The sequence below is a fragment of the Pelophylax lessonae genome (genome assembly GCF_965119305.1).
Source record: "Pelophylax lessonae genome assembly, chromosome: 3".
Classification (NCBI taxonomy): Eukaryota; Metazoa; Chordata; class Amphibia; order Anura; family Ranidae; genus Pelophylax; species Pelophylax lessonae.
Window position 1 is genome coordinate 261,537,723 of NC_138770.1, and position 24,425 is coordinate 261,562,147.

Here is a 24,425-nt window from a genome sequence, read left to right on the forward strand (position 1 = left end):
CAGTGAGACATTATTTAAAAAAAAAAAATTACAGCAGCTTGGTGTGTCAGGGGGTCTTTGAGGGATCAGTGAATATTTGAAATGTTACAAAACATGGGGGTCCGTCTGGAGTATTCTGCTTCCACTTGGTTGATTATTGGTGGTTCTGCCAGGAGCTAGGTCTCCTGGGGGAAAATGTTAGAACACATGAGTTTGTAACATCTTCGAGCTGCTTGGGGTGCGGCTGAGGACACCCAAAGATCCCCTCCTGGTTGCATTTCAAAATTGTAAATAAAATAGCTGCTGTGGCCAATTGAACTAATGTCAAGCAGTCCATGTTATTATGTTAAGGGTTGGTATAAGGGCCGAGGTTGACAAATCAGTCAAGAGATAATGGTCAGACAGGGAGACCAAATTCAAGAAGACAGAGAAATTTAAAGGAACATAGATAGATAGATAGATAGATAGATAGATAGATAGATAGATAGATAGATAGATAGATAGATAGATAGATAGATAGATAGATAGATAGATAGATAGATAGATAGATAGATAGATAGATAGATAGATAGATAGATAGAGTTAAGTAGGCAGGTAAGCTCATAGAGAAATGTACATAGTTACATAGTATTTGAGGTTGAATAAAGACAATAGTCCATCCAGTTCAACCTGTGTAGGTGTGTGTGGCTGTAATCATTTCACATACCCCTAAATGTTTTGATCCTTGAGATGTACGTCCAAGAGTCTTTTAAAAGTAGCCATACTCCCCAAAGTTACTACCATTTGTGGTAGAGAATTCCACAGTCTTGTAGCCCTTACTGTAAAGAACCTCCTGCGTAGCCTGAGGTTAAAACGCTTCTCCTCTAATTGCATTGTATAGCCTTGTGTCCTCATGCATTCCTAGTGACTGAAAAGTTTTTTTTTTCTATCTTGAGATCACTGTTGAGGTATTTGTAAATTGCTATCATGTCCCTTCTCAGGCGTCTCCTCTCCAGGGAGAATAAATCAAGCGTTTGTAAGCCCTCTTCATAATTAAGGTCCTCCAATCCCCTAATTAGTTTAGTTGCCCTTTTCTGGACTCTCTCCAGCTCCAACACATCCCTTCTGAGGACTGGTGACCAGAACTGGGTAGAAAACCTATAATAGAGAACATAAATATGTATAATTTTAATATGCTACTGTAAGACCTGCAGATCATTCCAGCTAGCAATTCATTTTTCATTTCAATATCCTCCTATACAGAATTGTCTATGTCTTCTGTACCATTGTTATACAAACTTTACACATAAAGTGAATAACCATGGAAAATTTTAGTAGCACAATCCACCAAAAATAGTCAAAGTTGACAAAATATCATACGAGCAAGACTGGGGTCTGGCAATGACATGATCTTGCTTAGAAGTGTGTGGGATGCAGAAAATCTCTGTTACAATATGGTGGAATCATGGGCAATGGCTATAGGTGGTTTTTCATCTGAAATTCTCTAGTTTATTCTAGATTTTTTTAAATCCTAATTTATAATAGGTCCGTTTTTCACTTTATCACATTTCAGAGAGAGCTTTTTATCTTGCCTTGTTATGTTTTGCCATTTACAAGCATCTTTCATGTCAACCAAAATAAAGTAGTCAATTGATGGCATTGTATCGAAAAAATGAGCTCTTCAATAAGGAGTCATATGGAAACCTGGGCAGCGGAAGTGACGGCGTGTTACTAGGTAACAGATAGTGTTCCTGGAGAAACTAGATCCATGGAGCCATCCTAAATATTCCACAGAAACTGCACAATGCTGGCAGCTGGGGATCTGCAAAGGTGAAGACAAAGACCCTCCACAAATGAATGCTACATTTCCAGAAACACAGTCAGGGGACTGACCACATGAAGACATGTCAGAAAGGTAAGAGTTACAGACAAACTATTGCAGCTTGTGTGTCTGCTGTCCTTTCGGAGAACAACTGAAAGACAGTCTACTGTTACAGGATTAAGTGTCTTTTTCAAAAGTGCACAGAGACCTGAACAGCTGATAGAGGCTGAAATGAGCTTAAAAACAGCTTTTTTTGTAACTGAATGTTCCATTTAATTAAATTAAACTTTAGAAGTTGGCTTATTTGGGTATATTTCTTATACGAGCACTTTTAAATGAGTTTGGCAATAGATTGAAATCATTTCTTGAAGACAAGTGCCATTTAAAAGACCTCAGAATTACGTTTCTTTATTGTACAGCTAAATCTATTTTGTGCTGGCTGGCCTTGGGTGCAGCATTATCCCTTAATAACCACTAATTGCACTCCACAATGTAAAAATACAATGTTATCATTTTGAGCTATGCAATTCTATTACATCTAGTTCAGAATGGCCTTGAAATAATGTGACATTAAATGTGTATAATAAAATTGGCATTATGGATAATTTTATACCAAATGGACATCAGTGCTATACATTGGGGTCTAATTGTAAAATTTCCAAATGCAATCATAATCACTTGTTGCAAAGTGCACAGTAACATATTGCAGTGAGAGTATTTTTTCACATAATTCGCTGTATTGCTTCTGAAAGCCAGCATTTTGCTTTAAAATGCTGTATAATGTAAATATTAAGCGATCTAAAAATGAATTACGTTTCTCTGTCACCGGTTTACTTTTCCGCTATAATCTCAGGATCGCATCATTTGCATAGGTTAGTAGACCTTCACTTTAAAAGAGGACACTTATGAAAAATGCATGTTGCTGTGCTGCACGGAGACTGCTGTATTCCCACAGTATATGTATTTTATTTTGGAGAGTAAAGTATATTACTAGATTATGGCACAGGGCTAAATCATAATAACTATGGAAATTAAAGCTGCAATAAAAGTAGCATCTGCGGTTTTTAGGTCAGGCATTTTCCGGCACATAAGACGTAAATTGAAGTATAGAAATATCAAGCTGATGCTGTATTGTTACTGTAGACATGGATTTTGTGTTTTAGCTAGGGATTTGAGGAAACACATTAGAGTACAAAAACACCTACAAAATCTGTTTCCTACACTACACTACAAATAGAAAAATTCACCTGCAATCTCTTTGAATAAAGACTGCAAAATGTACCACATTCCTTTGTTCAGGAAGAGTAACTACACCCAAAATAGGTCTGGATGCACCTATGCTGTGGCGGTTTCATAGGGCAAAATAGTGCACATACATAGATTGCAAGGATCCCAAAGGGTTGTTTGTATTCTTTAAGCAAAAGTAAGAAATATCCTTACTGTACTGAACCTGTTTGCATGCTGATATAGAGGGACACCCTCTTCCAGCAGGACCTGTGTGTCTTTCATGCAAGTGATCTGCAATTACAGTTCACAGCTGTAGCATGATCTGGTACTACAATGCTACTACGATGCTGAAAGTGTCCCAATAAAAAGAGCTTTCTTGTTTTTGGTAAGGCTGTGCACTTAATGAATTTCATTGTGTACAGTTTTTTTTAAGTTTGTACTTTTAAACTGGTGTTTTATAACTGTTTTAATATTTTTATAAAACCTTGGTTTTAAAAATCTGCCTCTAACTGAAGTGTACCATAAAGAAAAGGCAGACAAGAAGAGGTGCAGATAGATAAGTCACTGCACTGACCCTGAATTGTGTGAGTATATTTCAACTTGAGCTATTGAGCTCTGTAAACAGGTCTAAGAAAATCATAGAAAGAAGTGAAAAGGAGCCCGGAGCTCCACCTGCTGGCTGCATATAAAAATATAAAATACTTGTATGCAATATTTTTTATTTCCTTCTGTACCCTCTTGTATTCTACCACCTGAGGGAAGTAGTGAGATCATACTTGATCCATTTGCAGCTATACATTTTACTTCTAATCTATTCATTTGTGTGGCTATACACAGGGATAGAGCAATCTAGATATAAATATATGCAGCCAATTTTTAAGTGTACTTAAAAAGTATCTTTTTTAACCAAAATCATTACAAATTATTATGGTTCTTATAGTATTTTGGCACATCTATATGCCAATGGTACTTTAAGGTCCTACAGTATAAACAACTAATGGAAGAATTTGCCCTAAACCCCAAATGGTTTTACCAAAATCTCCAACTCAGGCATTCTATTCAAGCCCAGTCCAACTTGGCTTCAGTCTCCTTTTCCCACATGTCTATAAATGATTCGACAGTACGGGCCTCCTCCTCTAAGGGATTGATCTTTGATACCTACCTTGCACTGCTAAACCACTTTCTTTTGAATTTTCCCCTGCTATATAGAGCTCGATGGGAGAGGGATAATGGCCCCACTTCGGTTGTTTTTGGGAAGATGTCTTGCAGTTGCTTCAGACCAGGGCCGGAGTGAGACTCATTTTCAGCCCTGGAGTTTCATGCCTTAGACCGGCCCACTTTAGTTCACCTGACTGAAAAACCCCCACACATGGCATCATCCCATCCTACCTTGTTGCTAAGACTTTGCTACAACACTCCCAGCTGTTCACCTCCACCATCAAAATGGTGAGCTCCGTCTCCGCGCTTTTTCTCCCCTAGTGCAGTAGGTGTGAGCTAAAAGGTCACTCATGTGATGGTGGAAGTGGGATACCATCACTGGGAGGTTTTTAGTCAGGTTTCAGGAGGTATATAAATGGCCTTTACCTATAACAAGGGCTTTATTCATCTTTAGTCAGAGCTTTACTATTTCATTTTAACCACCCCCCCCCCCCCCCTTATCTGTATTGGCAGTTTTTGGAAAAGATGAACTAATCCTTTCATGTTCACTAAAACATGCAGTTTGGCTCAGGGGCAGACTGACAACTCATGGGGCCCCCGGGGAATAGGGGATCATGGGGACCCCTGTGTCCCCATCCATGTGTCCCAGCCCACACTTAAGCAGCTTATCAGTACCCATCAAATGCAGCTTATCAATGCCCATCAAATGCAGCCTTACCAGTAACCATCAAATGCAGCCTCATTAGTGCCCATCGAATGCAGCCTTATCGGTGCTTATCAAATGCAGCCTCACCAGTGCCCATCAAATGTAGCTTATCAGTGCCCATAAAATGCAGCTTATCAGTGCCCAAACGCAGCCTCGTCAGTACCCATCAAATGCAGCCCCATCAGTGCCCATCAAATGCAGCCCCATCAGTGCCCATCAAATGCAGCCCCATCAGTACCCATCAAATGCAGCCCCATCAGTACCCATCAAATGCAGCCCCATCAGTACCCATCAAATGCAGCCCCATCAGTGCCCATCAAATGCAGCCTAACCAGTGCCCATCAAATGTAGCTTATCAGTGCCCATAAAATGCAGCTTATCAGTGCCCAAACGCAGCCTCATCAATACCCATCAAATGCAGCCCCATCAGTGCCCATCAAATGCAGCCTAACCAGTGCCCATCAAATGTAGCTTATCAGTGCCCATAAAATGCAGCTTATCAGTGCCCAAAGCAGCCTCGTCAGTACCCATCAAATGCAGCCCCATCAAATGCAGCCCCATCAAATGCAGCCCCATCAGTGCCCATCAAATGCAGCCCCATCAGTACCCATCAAATGCAGCCCCATCAGTGCCCATCAAATGCAGCCCCATCAGTACCCATCAAATGCAGCCCCATCAGTACCCATCAAATGCAGCCCCATCAGTGCCCATCAAATGCAGCCTAACCAGTGCCCATCAAATGTAGCTTATCAGTGCCCATAAAATGCAGCTTATCAGTGCCCATAAAATGCAGCTTATCAGTGCCCAAACGCAGCCTCATCAGTACCCATCAAATGCAGCCCCATCAGTGCCCATCAAATGCAGCCTAACCAGTGCCCATCAAATGTAGCTTATCAGTGCCCATAAAATGCAGCTTATCAGTGCCCAAATGCAGCCTCATCAGTACCCATCAAATGCAGCCCCATCAGTGCCCATCAAATGCAGCCTAACCAGTGCCCATCAAATGTAGCTTATCAGTGCCCATAAAATGCAGCTTATCAGTGCCCAAACGCAGCCTCATCAGTACCCATCAAATGCAGCCCCATCAGTGCCCATCAAATGCAGCCCCATCAGTGCCCATCAAATGCAGCCTTACCAGTGCCCACCAAATGCAGCTTATTAGTGCCAATCAATGCAGCATCAATAGTGCCTATCAAATGCAGCCTCACCAGTGCCCATCAATGCAACCTTACCAGTGTCCATCAAATGCTGCCTTATTAGTGCCCGTCAAATGCAGCTTATCAGTGCCATCAAATGCAGCTTATCAGTTCCCATCACATGCAGACTCACCAATACCCATCAAATGCAGTATGTTAGTGCTCATCAATGCAACATCAGCAGTGCCAACAAATGCAGCCTTATTAGTGCCCATCAAATGCGGCTTATCATTACCCATCAATTGCAGCCTTATCAGTGCCCATTCAATGCAGCTTATCAGTGCCCATCTAATTCAACCTCACCAGTGCCTTGATCACACAGAGCAGCGATCTCTCGCTGTGTCACAGAGCTTAAATTTAAATTGCCTGGCGGCTGCTGTCACCATAGTTCCACCTCCTAGACTGGCTCCTATGATACACGTCACACTGATTCAATTTTCTAGCATTTGATCAGTGTGCCGTCTATCATAGGAGCTGGTCTAGGAGGCGGGACTTTGTTACATCGCTGCAGAACAATTCAGATCCAGGTTCCGTGACACCGCAGGAGATCGCTGCTCTGTGTGACATACACAAGGAGAGGAGGAAGGAGGGGAGCACTCTGAGAGGGGCGCCCCAGAATGACGTCATTGATGCAATTGTGATTCAGCTGTTGCCTGCATTGATGGAGAATCGTTTAAGGCTGAATCGCAATGCATCGATTATACAATTATTTTCAACACCCCTACTTGACCACCAATGTTAGTCCCGGTTCACATTCGTGCGATGACAGACATTGCATGTGATTCGCAGGGCACTGCTCTGAAAATCATGTGATGTTTGTGTGATGCGAATTGAGCCATACCGATTGTATGGCTAAATTCTCATCGCATTTGGACACAACTCGCACAGGATACCTTTTTTTGGGTCCGCAGCAGAATTGGATTGCATGGGTGTTCACACCTATGCGATCCGATTCATGTCTGAACTGACAGTTCACACTGCGATATGCAAACTGATCTGGGGGTGTCGGTAACTTTGTATTGACACCCCCCAGCGATTCGCATATGGCAGTGTGAACTGCCTGCGATTTGAATGCGATGCGGGAACCTGCAGTGCATTTGCAGGGTTCCCGCATCGCATATGTGTGAACCGGCACTAACAGACATTCTTCCAGCTGAAGTGCACAGATGTCAGTGTTAGGGAAAAGCCCTTAGTGTACACATATCAGAGATATATATATATATATATATATATATATATATAGGGAATAACTCATTAGGTGCTATTCCCTATAGATAACACTGATATCTGTACACTGAGTGGCACTCACTATACTGGGGAAGAAGGAAGGAACACTCCTGCTGGTGATTGGACACACAGAACACCTTAAACTGCTGTCATTATCACACACTGACCTGCTGCTACACACACTGCAGGTCAGGCTGGTTTAGCTCCGAGGTGACTGCTCCACTCTGCAATCTACAGCCTCCATCTCCCTCACCCGAGGCAGTGATGTGTAGCCCCGCCCCTCAGCTGAATTCCCCAGAGGGAGGGGTGGCCAGAGCTCCTGTCCCTGCTATTATCTCCACAGGGCTGACGGCTCCGTGATCGCTCTCTGATCCATCCTGTGATAGGGTGCCAGCTCTTCTTCCACGCCTCCCACCAGAAGTGTATCGCCTGCAAGCCAATTATCGGCAGCGCTGGGCGGCCCGGGGGCGTGTTTTTGGAGTGGGAAGAGGCATGGAACGCAGCATGTCCTGGAAGTGAGTTCAGTAAGTGACTTCCTCTTCACCAAGACAACGGCCCTCGACCAATCCGGCCCACCGGGAATTCTCCCGGTGCTCCCGATTGGCCAATCCGGGCCTGCTTCAGACTTTGCCTTCATACCTTTCCATAGGCTCATGCAAATATTTATTTTGCACAAGATCTACAGATCCCCCTAATTTCTGTACAATATAGGTGTGAGAGATGATCTGTGCTGTGTGGGTCACTCTCCAGGATCCCCTACCCACCTTTTGTGGCACTGTCCCAAGTTGAGGAAGTATTGGGCCAAGGTAGTAGGGACTTTTAATGGCCTCCTAGGGATTGCCCTCCCGGCTGACCCCCTTACCTGTTTGCTTGGGTATATTGATTCATCGTCAGTTGACCAAAATGTTGTGCTTACAGTTTCTCAAGCATTTCTCATAGCTCACAGACTAATGATACTTAAATGGATTTCGCCTCCACTGCCCACTCTTTCTGAATGGATAACAGATTTTAATAGATGTATCTCTTATGAAAAGCACACTTACTACCTTAGAAATTCCATACTAAAGTTTAATACCATATGGTTCCAATGGATAGAGTTTATGTGAGTCTGGAACTATAAACCAGGCGGAAACAGAAAATGCAGTTAAAATCACACCTTTAATAAAATAGCAAAAAAATTACACAGCTCAGGAACGTAGTCAAAAACTAAAGAGGTTTGGATGCCAGAATGGGTAATCAGACATGCCGGGGACAGGAAGCCAGAAGTCAGCGGTGTAAGGAGCAAAAACAGGAGCAGGTATCAGAAGAGAAGTCAACCAGGCCAAGTCATACACAGGAACACACTGGAGATCAAAGACCACACAAGTGCACGGGAGAAATTGGCAAAGCTGTTTAACCACTTGCCGACTGCCTAACGATGATTTACGTAGGCAGTCAGCCCCTCAGAGCCAAAGCGACGTAGGTCTACGTCGCTAGCCTGTGAGGCTCTGGGGAGCGAGCTCGCGCCGCTGGAGGCGCGCTCCCGCTCACTCACGGACCCCCCCCTGCGCGTGTGCCCGGCGGACCCGACGTCCGCCGGGCACTCACGATCGTCCGTTAGAGCGGGAGAAAGGCAGGCGGCTAATGTAAACACAGCCGCCTGTCATTCTCCCCTGTGTAAGAATGGAGATCACACGGTTCTACTATGTAGGACCGTTGATCTCTGTTCTTACACTAGTAGCCACATCCAATCACAGTAAGAATCACACCCCTAGGGACACACTTAACCCCTCCCTCTCAAATAAAGTTAACTCTTTCCCTGCCAGTGTCATTTTTACAGGAATAGTGCATATGTATAGCACTGATAACTGTAGTAATGTCACTGGTAGCCCCAAAAGTGTCAAAAATGTCAGTCAAGCGTCCGATCTGTCCACCGCAATGTCGCAGTCCCGCAAAAAAATTGCAGATCGCCGCCATTACTCGTTAAAAAAAACAACAAAAATGACAAAAATCTTTCCCTTAGTAAACGCAATAACTTTTGCGCAAACCAATCAAAATACGCTTTTTTCGATTTTTTTTTTTACCAAACATATGTAGCATAAAACAAATTGGCCTAAAATGTTAAACAATGTTGATTTTTAAATTTTTTTGGGGGAATTTCATGTAAAAAAATGTGAAAAATATTGTTATTTTTGCAAAATTGACACTCTTTTTTTGTTTATAGCGCATGATCAAAAAATCGCACAGGTGATAAAATACCACCAAAAGAAAGCTCTGTTTGTGGGAAAAAAAGGACGTCAAATTCGTTTAGGTACAGCGTCGCACGACCGCGCAATTGTCTGTTAAAATCACGCAGTGCCGAATCGCAAAATAGGCCCTGGTCAGGAAGGGGGTAAAATCTTCCGGGGCTTAAGTGGTTAAATAGACAAAAGGGGATTACTGAAGGCTGGACTAATGGGTAATGTTAACTAGGTGAGTTACTTTGGAAACAAAAAGTGGCTGGTAATTAACCGACAGCAGAGCAGCCTCTGTGCACTGAAAGAAAAGAGCTGCTCATAAATAGCAGAAGCCTAGCCTTGACAATGTGCCCTTCTCTTTCCTAGGTTTCCACGTGCCTTTCTATATCAGAATTATGACTAATCCTATCTGGTCATAATCTGTAATACTGAAGCACAATTATGTCTGATGTACCAAAAGTCTTTTGTAGATTGTTTGTTTTGCTTGTCCCTGAGAAGGTTGCTTAATTTCTCTTCTTGGATTAATGTCTGTTTTGCCTTGCATGGCAGGTTGTTTCTGTGTTTTTAAGTGCAAAATATAATCTTGCTAAATAAAATTTGATTTAAAAAAAATAGGTTCTCAGGCTATATTTTACCCCAGCGTGCATATATTTTTGTGTAGCCCACTGTCACTATTGCTACCATATGGACTTTAAGACATCTCAAAATAGATTTATATGTATATATTGCACTAGATCCTCCTTAGTTCTCTTAAATTAGCCTTTAAACAGTAGGGTCTCAAGGTTATTCTAGGTGGAATGCACATCATATTATTTGCACATGCATATCATTCATGTCCTTAGTATTTATGTAACCTTAGTATTTATGCCATATAAGTTGTTAGGGCATGGTCTGTCTTTACTCACATTTACTTGTCTTTTTCATTCAGATTCCTCTCCTTGCTCCTGTACAGGGAATATCACACTTAGTGGGACAATCACTTAGTGATTGTCCGCCACTGTCTCAGCTTCTTAAGTGTCATCAGGACTAAAAAAATGTGTCACTTTGTACTTATGGCATGGGTCCTCTGGGAACAGCACATCCTCTCTAAAAGTTTTGTGCTTCTTTATTGTTATATAGTGCTGTAATCAATTCCCATTTCCATTCATTCCACAGTCACCTTTAGACAAAAGCTTCCTTTATTATCAAACCCTTGGCTCCACAAGCACCATGCAGTTGTTTCACTTTAGGGGGCAGTCTAGTTTGGCCTTTATCTCTCTCACAAGGTGTTGCTGGCAGTAGTGTTTTTTTTTTTTTTTTCAAGGGAAGAAGCAGGATTCATGTTTGGCTAAGGAGAGAGAACTCATTTGGGCACTGCAGGCTCCAAACCACAACCTGCATTTTATGAATGACCTCTAAAATACAGAATGCAGCCAAAATCTGCTCTCCAATTTAAATCAACCCCTTAGTAATGCTTTGTCCCTTTCTGAGTTATATTACTATAAGTCTCCCAGACATGATGTGTCTAAATAAAAAAAAATATTGATAGTCTGTAGTTAATCGCTAATAGACTCCTTGCAACTAGAGACCATATGAAGTTATACAATAAGTTATGACCAAAAACGTTATATAAGCTAGTGAGTAATTTCCCTATGCAACCATGTATTTCTGGTCTGTCGGAATAAGAGTATATTTAACTTTTTAGAGGCTCATTTATGAAAGCTCACATAATACCTTTTAAACGCAACTCCATTTTTGTTAAGAAAAAACATTCCCTCTATGGTGATCTATGTACATTACAAGGATTTTAACAAACTTTGTTGCAGATTCCTACCTTTTGTTATTCTGAGGAAATCCCTGTGTGTTTCTCTGTGCCCCTGTTCTGAGTCTAATGGGAGTGATTTCATAATTATCAATCAGCTTCTGCAAAATCTGGGCACTAATGAGGAAAGCTGCTGGGCCTGCATCCCTTCAGATGTTATTTCCTATTGGGAGTATCTCACCAAAAATGACATTTTGGTTACAGGGAATGCAAAGATCTGATTCAGTGTAGACTTCTGGGAAAATCAGTGAGCCAATCATACAAGCAGGAAATTATGTTTCTGGGGGGCGTTCTGTACACATTCTGTGTACAGAACTCCTCCAGGTGGCCATATTGCATTGCATTTTACAGAAAATTACAGAGCTGCAGAATAAAAAGGAAAGGCAAGTATAATAACATTTAATTATAATTTGACTTGTATATGCTATGTTATTTTTTTTTTTTATTTGCTATTTTTTTCCCCATGAAAGTGGATTTACCCTTTAACCACTTGCCGACCGGCCACTGTAGCTTTACTGCGGCAGGTCGGCTCTGTCCCATGAAACAACGTGCAAGTACATTGCTTCGCGGGACAGCTAGTGGGCCAATCAGCAGGTCCTGTGGCCGCAATTGCCGCCGAGCACCCGCGATCACTCCCTGTGGCGACAGAATGGAGGTCTGCTGTTGTAAACACGGCGGACTGCTGTTCTATCAGTAATGAACACAGGGATCCTGTGTTCCTCTTATTTAGGAACACAGGTCTTTGTGTTCATTTAGCAAGCCCACACAGTTAGAAAGCACTCCCTAGGGACACATTTCACCCTCTGATCACCCCTTGTGTTAATCCCTTCCTTGCCAATGTCCTTAGTGCAGTAACAATGCATATTTTTAGCACTGATTGTTGTAGTAATGTCACTGGTCCCCCCAAAAGTGTCAAAAATATCAGTTAACTGTCCGATCTGTCCGCCGCAATGTCGCTGTCCCGCTAAAAATTGCTGCCATTACTAGTAAAAAAATAAATAAAAATGACATAAATCTTTACCCTAGTTTGTAGACACAATAACTTTTGTGCAAACTAATTATTGGGATTTTCTTTACCAAAAATATGTAGCAGAATACATATTGGCCTAAAATTATTTTTTATTGGGAATATTATATAGTAAAAAATATTGTTTTCTTTTTTTTTTTTTCAGAATTGTTGCTCTTTTTTTGTTACCACCACAAGAAAGCTCTCTTTGTGGGGAAAAAAAGGACAATTTTATTTGGGTACAGCGTCGCACGACCGCGCAATTGTCAGTTAAGGTAACGCAGTGCCATATTGCAAAAAAATGGCCTGATTATTAAGGGAGTAGAACCTTTTTGGTCAAAAGTGGTTAAGGCCACATAAGGCAACTATGAACCGTTTTTTGTTAAAATCATGATCTTTTTGGCAAAGGTGATAGGAGCTCTTTTGATTCCAGTAAAATGTGTGTTGATGATAAGTCTACTTAAAACTAAAAAGTGTAATGTGCACATCCTATAAATAACTAATCTCGCTGTGGATGTTTAAATAGTAGGTTTTTGCGCATGGTCAGCAGTCGTGATAGTTGGCTCATGTAAAAAGATGTAACAAATTGCTTTGGATAATTTTATTGATAATTTAGAAATATTTCTTTTTTCAGAGACTAGCCCTTTCCCTAAGGAAACGGATTGGCTGCTTCTGTCTTGATAAAATCTTTATTGAAGAAGACGAGCAAGTTAGAAGGGGCAAATGTGAATATCACTTTAATCTGGACAAAGCATTTATGAAAGATTGTGAAATGACCACCTTCCTTGATGCTTATGATTAGGATATACAACAGAGTGAGGGCACGGTGACTTATGCTTGACAGCTGTTTAAAAGGTTTTACTGGCTATAAACACAATCATTAGACAGATTTCAGTTTTTTTTTTTTTCAGGAGATTAAACATTTCCAGCCATGCCTTGCTATCCCGCAGGAAACTAAAGCTGCTAATCCATCACAGCTAGGACATAGACTTTTAAAAATAGACAGATAACAGCAAAATGACATGCTGAGGTGGACTGTGTGGCTTTGATCTGTTTTTAAGACTTTCTAAGTAATTCCTGTGGGTGTCACTCCATAAAAAAATCAAAGATTGCTTTCTGTCCTTTAGTTTCACCCGCACCCAGCAGTCACATAACGGAAGATGATGTAGGATGTTCAAACCTCTTCATGAGCCCTTGTAATTTGTTCTCATTTTACTTGTGTATGGTTTTTGGGGTTCATCTGTTCATGAAAAAAAAAATAGAACAAAACATGCGCAGCAGAGCAGAAAACATAAATGACAAACAATTAGGTCAAGTATAAGCCACATGATGAGAATTCTTTTTTATCCTTCCCTTCATTGGTTCTTTGATGTGCTCTTTAATCTGTAATATGGTATTTCATACAATATTGCTTTTCAGAGACAACCTAGAGAACATTTATATAAATTGGATTAAGAATAAACCTTAGAACTGTGACTGTTTTATGTAGTTCATTGCTCAAAATGTACAGTGCTGAATACATTAACGCTTACAAGGAAAAAGTGCTGATATATGTGGATTGTGTAGGTGTCTCAGTCCCAAATTTGAACACAAAAACAAAGAGAATGGCCCATGGGACTTAACGAGACACATATCAAATATTAAAAATATACAAGTTTATTGCACATCATAATGTACTTTTTAAATCCAATAATAACAACATTCATCAATAGAAAAAACACAGAAAAGAAATGAAACACAAATTCATAGCATATAAAACTTCATATATGAATAACAGTTTGTACTGTATAGGTCTTGTTGTGCACAATATCATGTAAAAGCCACAGTCTGCACAGTCTGTGCTGCATAAATCGCAACGCGTTTCGCCAAATGTTTCATTCGCTTCATCAGGAGAAGCACAGATGTACAGTATATCTAAAAGAAAAAAATATAATAGGAAACCTAAATCCCATAAAAAAAGAGGAAGGGGGGGATATTGTTCCACTCTTTACTAATTATTAAAACTTACAAATGATACAGCAATTTGGATCGTTGCAAATGACCCAACAAGGGTCTGTAGCATCCAAACGGTCATTCCATCAGAAAGTGTTGTCGATAAGGGTGACAGGAAAGTCCCCCCAAAAATAGAGGTGCATATATCTTCCCCCCCCCCCCCCCCCAGTAGTTGGGGAGAGAAGGAAAATCCAATTACAGGTAAGTTGCCAGCATCCCTTTGAAAGAAAACCCATGTAATGTAAGTAGTGGGCCTGAAAAGAAAAAAAAAAGGGGGGGGGGAGAAGAGGCACTAGACAAATGGTGAAAAATGGAGGTGATGTATACCCAGGGTGCCAACCAATCAGAATGAAGTGAAGAGCCTTAAAACAAAGTGCACATAGAGGAGGTGAATGAGGTAAATATTATTATGCTTAGTCAGATGTTTTTTTTTTCTTGTAAAAATCAGCACAAGATAACGACTAATGACATCTCAGGTTCAATTTGTTTTATAAACCTGTTTTGGCTATGTACAAGAACATTATTCTACTTTGTAATCTGTGAATGTATTGTATAATATAATACTTCAGAATGTGCATTGTTTATTGTATTGTTAAAATTTGTTAATAAACTTTATTCTGATTAGAAAAAAATCAGCACAAGGGAGAGTACCTGAATTAAATAGGAAATGTCCCTTGTGCTGCTGGCTGGTCTCTTAAGGCTCGTACACACTATAAGAATATCGGGCGTACATTTTCGTCCAAAAAATTTTCGTACGATTTTCAAATAGGGTGTACAGAACTTTCTACAGATGATTCAGAATTTTTGTACGAAAATTCTTAAAGGGCACACTCCAAAAATGTATTTTTTTACGGGAAAAAACTAACGATTTTCGTTTAATGTGTACCGTTTTCTTATAATTTTTGTACAAGAAAAATCAGAAAAGAAAGACTGCATATGATCAGAAACAATAAACAATAAAAAAAATGCCTTTGTCGTACGAGAATTTCCGTACACATTTTCGTTCATCGGTTCGGATTGGCTGTAAAAAAAAAGAGGAAAATCGGACGATCGTTCGCCCGATTTTCTTATAGTGTGTACCCCACTTTAGGCAGGCCACAGACGATGGGAATTTCTTTTCTACAACCACAGGTTGCTGACAGAGGAATCCCTCCTGCCGAGCCATTGTCTGCTCCCGGAGGGGGGTGGGGGCAGAAGGGGGGAAGCCGTCCCCTCCAGGAGAAGACAGAGATTATTGCTAGCGGCTATAGCAGCTGCTAACGATTATCCCAAATGACTCCAGCAGAGGAAATTTATATAAACTGGATTAGGAGTAAACCTTAGACCTGTGACTATGGTATGTAGTTCATTGCTGAAAATGTAAACTGCAGATTTACATTAATGCTTAATCAAATGTTTTTTTTTTTTTAATTCAGCACATGGGAGAGTACCTGAACTTAATAAGAAATGTCCCTTGTGCTGCTGGCTGGTCTCTTCTTAGGCACGCTATATAGGGTGCAAATTTCTTTCCTGCAACCACGGGTTGCAGGAGAGAAATTTGCATGATTCCCTCATCAACACAGACAGTGCTGCCAGGGGAATTCCTCCTGCCAAGCAATTGTCTGCAGCAGCTAACGATAATCACAAGTAAATCCGGTAGGCTGGATGCTCCCAAGCTGATCGATCAATCAACTTGGTACATTTAGCCTGCCCACACACATCTATGGCCGGCCTTAGTTTAAATCGAAAGTCCTCTATCCCCCCACCCCCATACCCCTGCAGCAGTAATCTTCCAATGCTGTAGAGGGTTAAAGTGATTGTAAAGGTTTTTTTTTTAAAATAACTAATGTGTTATACTTTTCCTCCTCTGTGCAAGGGTTTTGCACAGAGCAGCCCAGATTCTCCTTTCCTCAGGGTGCCCCAGCGTTGCTTCTGGCTCCTCCTCTTCTTCAGGAGCCCCCACGGCGAGCCACATTCCATGGGGGCACTTGTGAGGCGTGCTCCTGAGTCCTGCTGCTGCGTCCATTAACACAGAAAGCAGGACTCGGTCCCACCCCCTGCTCCCGTGTCACTGGATTTGATTGACAGCAGCGGGAGCCAATTGCTCCTGCTGCTATCAATCTATCCAAAGAGGACCCGAGACAGCGGCTGGAGCGGCTGGAGCTGCTGGGCTCATGCTCGTCACTGGAACCATCAGGTTCAGGTAAGAAAAAGGGGGGGGGGGGTCTGGGGGGCAGAAAAGGTTTTTCACCTTAATGCATAGAATGCAATAAGGTGAAAAGCGATGTAACTTTACAACTCCTTTATTACAATTGTCTGAACCTGTTACAGGCACTCATCAATATTATCAACTATGCCTGCCCAATTCATCCCCCTCCTCCATTCATAGAAACTGTACTATAGCTTTAATGAATGAAACGAGATCTATGTATGGAGGACATGCCATTAAATGAAAAGTCTGACTCCTCCATTTATAGATTGGTCCCTTGGCTCTATTATTCAGAAGATCACATTTATGGGGGTATAGGATAGGGATGGGGGAACGGGTGGAGGACTTTGAATTTCAACTAAATCATCAGTCAGCAGCACAATGGACACTTCTTATTGAATGCAAGTACTGTCTCTTATGCTGATTTTTTTTTTTTCTTTTAGTTTTGACTAAACTTAGGCTTTAAACCAAAAGCATTTACTTGAACCTAGAAACAGAGAGTTACTGCACCTACAGTAAACAATTGTTCTTTAAAATGATTATGGTATAATCTTGAATGCTCTCTATTTTCTATGATTAAGCCCCCAATGGGCGGGACAAAATAAATCAGAGGCAGGGCTCAGGAGGAGCTCATGGCTGAGGCCATCCATATTCTTCTTTACCTGTTGAGCTAGTGGTGTGCGGTGTCTCTTATCCCCTTATATTTCACTGCTTTCTGGATTAAACATAAGACAGCCTGCACCCTTATAATGCTATGAAAAGCATCCTGACCCCAACCCAATAGAAGCTTTGCGATGAATTAGAGGGGAGTTTGCGAGCCAGGCCTTGTCTCCAAAATCAGTGCTTATGCCCCGTACACACGTGCAGATTATCTGAAGACTTTCGTCTGCAGACTTACCAAAACCATATAATATGAGGTCAAACCTAAACACTTTCAATTTGTATGCAATCCGGCAGGCCCTTGCACTACATAGAAAAGGTAAGTCTGCAGACAAAAGTCTTCAGATAATCTGCACGTGTGTACGGGGCATTAACCTCACAAATGCGCTTCTGAAAGAATGGTCAAACATTCCCATAGACAAACTCCTAAACCTCGCGGACAGCCTTCCCAGAAGAGTTTAAGCTGTTATAGCTGAAAAGGGTGGGCCAACACAACATTGAACCCTACGGACTAAGACTGGGATGCCATTTAAGTTCATTTGCGTGTAAAGGCAGGCATCCCAATACTTTTGACAATATAGTTTATTTAAAATACTCTGCAACCAATGTTATCCTTTTCTCCAAAAAAAAAGTGAACAAAACGGTCATGGTGCTAGAGCTGTACTTGTTTGAGTCAGAGAGTGAGATCACAGAGAGTTGAGGACAGTTGTATCTTTTGCCACTTGCTTTTCTCAGTCTACCCATGTCCACACTATGACTCTGGTAATTATGAATGAGAAACAGTTGAGCTGATTAATTAGGACAATGTAAAAAACATAAAGTAAGCCTATACAAAGGGCCTTCTCTATGAGTTGAGATATTTCTAAGCCTCACTCCTGTTATTCAACTGCCAGAAAGTTAAGGTGCTGTAAAGGCATTTAACAGTTGAATGACAGGTGGAAGGCCTAAAGACAGAGGGACTGGGGTTAATCTTGACTTGGAAAGCAGTTAAAGTGTTACTAAACCCAGGACCCTGCATTCACTATATCGGGTCTCCCATAGTACACAGAACATGGAAATGCAATTATTTTAGTAAATATAAACTGCTAAATACCTTTTCTCATCATCAGTTAGAGCAGTCTTGTGACTTCTATCAGTGTCTGGTTAAAGCTTGTTGGAGTAGATTTAATTCTACTCTAGCTGTCCTATAAGGCTGCAGGACACCTGACCCTCTGTCTCAATAGTGCTGATTGGCCCTGTGCTGATCACATGCACTCTACCAGGAAAAAAAAAACTCTTTAGTAATACACACCAAACAGAGCATGTGCAGCTTGTCCTATTGGCTCTGTTCTTTTAGGAGAGGCATTGGGGAAAGTGGAATAATGAGAGAAACGGAGAAGACAGAATCAAACAGCCTTTTTACACAGTGCAGAGGATTAACCCCTTAGGTTCAACATGGAGTATAATAAGCATGCTTTACTGCATATACAGATGGATTTTACTGTTGTGGGTTTAGTAACACTTTAAGATTCACACTCGAGGTTTACTCGAGGGTCCTATGGGCTTCACAGGGACACAGAAATTGATTGTTAAGATTTAAATGGGTACATTGTTTGTTTTGGATTGAGCCAAACTGAATAGACACACACAAGCTTAGAGCAAAACATTTCCTTTGTTGTTTGTCCCTGGCCACACTCAACAGGTCCAGTCACTTTCATTGCTGTCTCCCTTTAGGAGTAGTTCAAAGCCGCACAGAACAAAGCCTAAAGGCATAGACCGAGGTTGTATTTTCATGTGCAGTGACACCAAAAGAGATAAAGTAACTGCTTCATAGCAATCAGCCATTTCCATATTCAACAGCATTTTATAATCCAAACTAACTTTTAAGCAATGAGCTTCTGTGTATTAACAAAGGTAAGGCATCTGTTTGTGAAACAAATCAGTGTGCTAAGAATATAAGGCCAAATGAAGCACAGCTTGTGATTTCCATGCTCTGTTTAAAATATTATCTCTTTAGCTCCTCAGGTGTGAACACGAGCAGCAACAGCTTTTCTAAATCCTACTCATCACATTGCTCTGATCTCAGTGAAACTAACACACCTTTACCAATACTGTCAAATAAAAGAAGAACTCTGCAGCAAAGCTGTGATTCTGGCATCTCATCTCCAGTGAGTACTTTGTATGTTCCCTTTATTCGATAACAACTAAACACTCCAGGACAGTTGCCTCTACATAGGTAAGGGCATTACTGCAATTGTGTCTGGGCCTTGTAGTACTGGTACTGTTATCTCTACTGCTAAAGGTTTGCAACTTCTCAAGTTATCTTAATTTATATGTTTAGGTTTTTGATATAAGAATGATCTTTATATTAGCACATCAATCAACCTTTAATTCTGCAGATGAAATTTTATAACAGAGCTTAGAATATTCTGGTTAAATTGAACAACACAGTGGTCATGTTCCAGACACTGATAAATCTGCTTTCTACTCGAAGATGTAAACTGAGATGAACTATTGGTATCAAAAGTCTTACCATACAAAGCCACATTGTGTAGACATTTCTAGTATGTGCCTTTACTGCAGAATGTGTAATGACCATTGGGTAAGTCATTTCAAACCCCCAGCAGAGCAGTAAACAGAACATGTGTATAAATCTGTCAGGATAGGCCCTGGCTAGAGATAGGCTCGGGCGTGTTCGGATCAAGCCTACCAGGAAGCCGGCACTGCACACCGCCAATCATAGGCAGCATGTGTATGTGAAACTGACGGTCGGGAAATGCCTCACTGCCAATGATTGGTGGTGTGCAGTGACGGCTTCTTGGCAGGCTCGATCCGAACATGCCCGAGCTCATACCTAGCCCTGGTCATACAGAATTCACATCATCTGTTGGGCCTTCCTATGTAGCCACTTCTAAGACAAAGGAAAGTTTTCAGTCAGCAAACAAAATAACTGCAGAAATTAGGCTTTCCTTTCTTTTTAGGTAATCCAAACAGCATAATGGGAATTTTATGAAATTAGATGACCAATTAAATAAAAATTTTTGCATTCACATTAGGGTTGCCACCTCATCCCTTTAAAACCGAAGACATAGTAATTAAACAGGTTCTGTGGCTGATAAGGGTGGTTATTAAACTCACTTTATGCTTTATCTGCATTAAATTAGCCTCAGAACATTTGTAATTGATATGTGTTCGGGTTTAAAGAGATGAGGTGGCAACCCTACTACAGGGATTGTAGCTTTGAGCCATAGTACAATATAAATCTATATTAAAAGCAATATTCAATGTATGGGAGCTGAGAAGGTTCCTTTTTTTATCAGAAAGACAGTGAACTTGGGGCCCTGTGATTTCTGCTGGTAGCTCTGTGCAATTTCATCCATTTACTGTATATCAAACGTACGTGGTAAGAGGGTGCCTCCATATTCTTTGAGAAGTGGAGGTAGGGTTTGCAAGAATGCAATGTCATTTCATTTCTCTAAAGCTGGTCATAGATAGTCCGAAATTCCCCCATTTTAGCAAGGACAGGCTGAATTTTGATCTATCTATAGAGAAGCTCACCCTAATGATCAGCTTCTCTTGAACAGGAATGTTGCCAATTTTTCATTTGATCAGTGCTGCAGTCAAATGGCTGCAGCGCTGATCAGTATATTCTGACAGTGGTCCTGCTGTCAGAATACATCAGTGCTGCAGCCAGGATTCCTCCATCTACCTTTACTGTGTGGATAAGGGAATACATTTGAGTTTTTTTTGATCAGCTGCCTGATGCATCTATGGCCAGCTTCAGAGATTGGCACATTCATGTACTGTTATTTTGAAATATATAGAGTAAGCATAACACATAATCAAACTGCTTTAGCAATAAGTTTGTATTAGGCATATATTGTACAAACAATTATACAACAACAGGTACAGCTATCAAGTATGTCATCTAACATCAAGCATAATACAACAAAGATATAGTGTACACTCCAAAGTTGAATCATTGCAAAAAACATGCATGCATATGGGTGCAAAGGGTGCAATGAGCTACACTTAAAATGTATTAAAGCTGATGTTCAGAAAGAGATACAGGAGTTCAGTACCCTTGATAGTTTCATGAAAAGGACCTCCTACCGACCTACTCCAGGTAGGAGGTTCTTGATAAAGGGGGTTTTTACATCCCTGAAATGTTGGTTATTTCTCTTCCTCTTTCTTTTCACCAGCGTCTGGCTCAGGCGTTCCTTTTCATTACACTATCAAGGGTACTGAACTTCTGTATGTATTTTTGAAAATAAGCTCTTACACATTTTAAGTGTAGCTCATTGCACCCATATGCATGCATGTTTTTTTGCTATGATTCAACCTTGGACTGAATATCTTTGTTGAATTACGCTTAATGCTAGATGACATACTTAGTTATCTGTACCTGTTGTATAATTGCATGTATATGCCTAATACAAACTTATTGCTAAAGCAGTTTGGCTAAATGGTGTGCTTACTCTATATATTCAAAACTATTGTACTAACAGATTGATATACTCTGGAGAGGTTTAAGCACCCTAAATTATAATATACTATTGGTTGCTTAATGATGTGGTTAAGAGTGGTATGCAGACCTTCATTTATTACATTCATGTACTGCCACCTGAGATTATATATAGTACATTATAGTATTTGGTTTCTACTGTATTGCTTGTTTCCCTATGTGTGTGACTGCTTTTCCACCTCTCTCCTCCAAGGCATGAACATCCACAAGTGAATGATCTGTATAGACATGAAACTAACTAAACAAAAACCTTAGTTTTCTTTTTTTTTAAGTTAAGAATATTTTCAGCAAATATACAAAATACCTGATGATCTTGCCAGAATGGCAGTGTGCCTGTCACTTCCTGTGAGCTGAACTGAAGAATATTGTCCTTCCTAGCTATGTTTTGTAAACTAACAATTTCCCCACCCTCCATTTTATGGAGATGAAAAAATTAAAAAATATAGAATTCTATATCAGGGGGCAGCCTGGGTGACAACCATGGCTCCTTCCATAGATACAGTGGAAGAGTGATGTAGACAGCCAAGGACAGGAAGTATGTTATTTGTAGGGTTACTACGTGAAAATGATTCAAAAGAGGCTTGAAAAAAAATAAATAAATAAAAGTAATGCAGCCACAGAACTAGTAAGCTGCACTATATAACATATTTATTTTGAGCTATAGATTCACTTTAATAGAATGAGCATTAAGAAACAACCATTTATCAGATACATTTTAACTGCATATCCAATAAACATACAAACTGTATGACTTTCTAAAAGCCATATGCTTCATTATAATGCTGCCAGATCAGCAAACCCACCATTGTTTAATGCAAACAGCCATGTCAAAATTATTTTTTTTACCTTAACCTCCCTGGTGGTCTGATTATGTCAGGATTTCTGTGCTAAAAGCGGTACATTGTTTTGCATGGAAATCTGTTGTTTTATATTTTAAAACTCACCTTCCCCTGCGATCCCCCACCGTCCTCCCGCTGTCCTCCCACTGTGTGCTCGGCTAGTGCCGACACCTGTCTTCCGGTTCTCTTCCCTGTGAGTGTTGCGATGCAGGGGGGTGGAACCTGCGGCAATTTAAAAATTGTAAACACACTAAATGACATGATACAAACTTGTGATCCTAACAGATCACAGGATTGCACCTGGTGACTTTTCCAGTGCCCTGCCTGTGCTTCTTCAGTTCTTTGTGCCTGAAAAATTGAGAATGACCAAGCGTTCTTTTTGCGCAAAAGCGCTTTTAGACGAACTGGAAAACAGCGACAGTGAAACTAAGTTATTTGAAGAACTGAGCGATAGCGATTCGTGGGAAAATTCGTCATCAGGTACGGAAAGTGACGACAGCGACGATTCTGATGTCTCTTTCTGCCACATAGCTCTTTTGGAAATTCTGACGAATCATTTGATATACTTCCCAAATTCCACAAGCTATGTGCCAGAAAGAGACGCTCAGTTTTTCAAGTAACTCCATTTCGCTGTCGCTGTTTTCCAGTTCATCTAAAAGGGCTTTTGCGCAAAAAAAGAACGCTTTTTGGATGCCGTGGTTGTTCAAATTTTTCCAGGCACAAAGCACTGCAAATGAAACAAACAAAGATAAAATTCCCAGTTCAATTTGCCAACCAGTCTGCTTACCAACCAAATTGGCCTGTCTAACAGTTTGCGTCAATACAGGGGTTTAGTTAGCACACATTTGCAAACGCATGTGAAAGCTGCAGGGCCACGTCAAGGCTCCCTGTTACCTGCAGTCCTAACTCTAATGAATTTTAAAGAGTCTCCACAGTGGGAGCACATGCAAGCTAATGGATAGATAGGGGGCAGGTGAGCCTGGAGGTGGCCCATCCCTCCTGAAAGGTAATTGGGGGCATAATGGAAGCCCAGCTGATAGTATTACAGCAAAGGCACCCAGTATGTCCACTCACCTGTACAAAGCACTGCAAAAGCACAGGCAGGGCACTGGAAAAGTCACCAGGTGCAATCCTGTGGTGAAATGGCATGATACAGTGTAATCCGTTAGGATCACAGCTTTGTCTCATGTCCTTTAGTGTATTTACACTTTTGGATTTCGCAACGCTCGCAGGGAGGGAACCGGAAGGCAAGTGCCGGTGTAACGTTAAAAAACCCTACCTCGTGAAAATTCCCTACCCTCATCACTTCCTGTTGATCTATGTCATGGAACAGCTGAGAAGCTTACCACTGTGCATGCTCACAGCTCCGGAGGCTCATGGAACAGCTGAGCAGCTTACCAGTGCGCATGTTAACAGCTCTGGAGGGTAAGGAATTTTCACGGGTAGGGTTTTTGAACGTTACACCGCATCATCTGTTGCCGCGGGTACATTAAAACATCTCCGCTGCAACATTAACTCATCTCCGCTCCTACCCCTGTGACTTCCCTGATCTCGGCTCCTAAATGTAAAAGCGGCGGGTGTATGAAAATATAAATCACAGAGATCTCGGCACCGTGATTTATATTTTCATAGACCCGCCGCCGCTTTTACATTTAGGAGCCGAGATCAGGGAAGTCACAGGGGTAGGAGCGGAGATGATTTCTTGTTGCAGTCGAGATGTTTTAATGTACCCGCGGCAACAGCTGATGCGGTGTAACATTAAAAAACCCTACCCAGTGAAAATTGCCTACCCTCCGGAGCTGTGAGCATGCGCACTGGTAAGCTGCTCAGCTATTTCATGACGTAGGTGCACCTACGGAATTTTCACGGGTAGGGTTTTTCACGGAACACCGGCAATCTGCCTGCTCAAAGCGGGGAGAGACTGC

At 41.2% G+C, this 24,425-nt stretch overlaps 1 protein-coding gene across 1 annotated transcript in view; it reads left to right on the top strand.

Annotated features, from left to right (window-relative positions):
* The first annotated feature begins 1,706 nt into the window (after window positions 1-1,706).
* LOC309551402 (leucine-rich repeat-containing protein 56-like) overlaps window positions 1,707-24,425 on the top strand; it is a 60,577-nt gene continuing 37,858 nt past the window's right edge. The window contains exons 1-2 of the mRNA XM_082251975.1: window positions 1,707-1,873; window positions 19,154-19,304. Of these exons, the coding sequence (XP_082108101.1) occupies window positions 1,863-1,873; window positions 19,154-19,304 (162 nt within the window). The 5' untranslated portion in view covers window positions 1,707-1,862. The remainder of the gene's footprint in view (window positions 1,874-19,153; window positions 19,305-24,425) is intronic.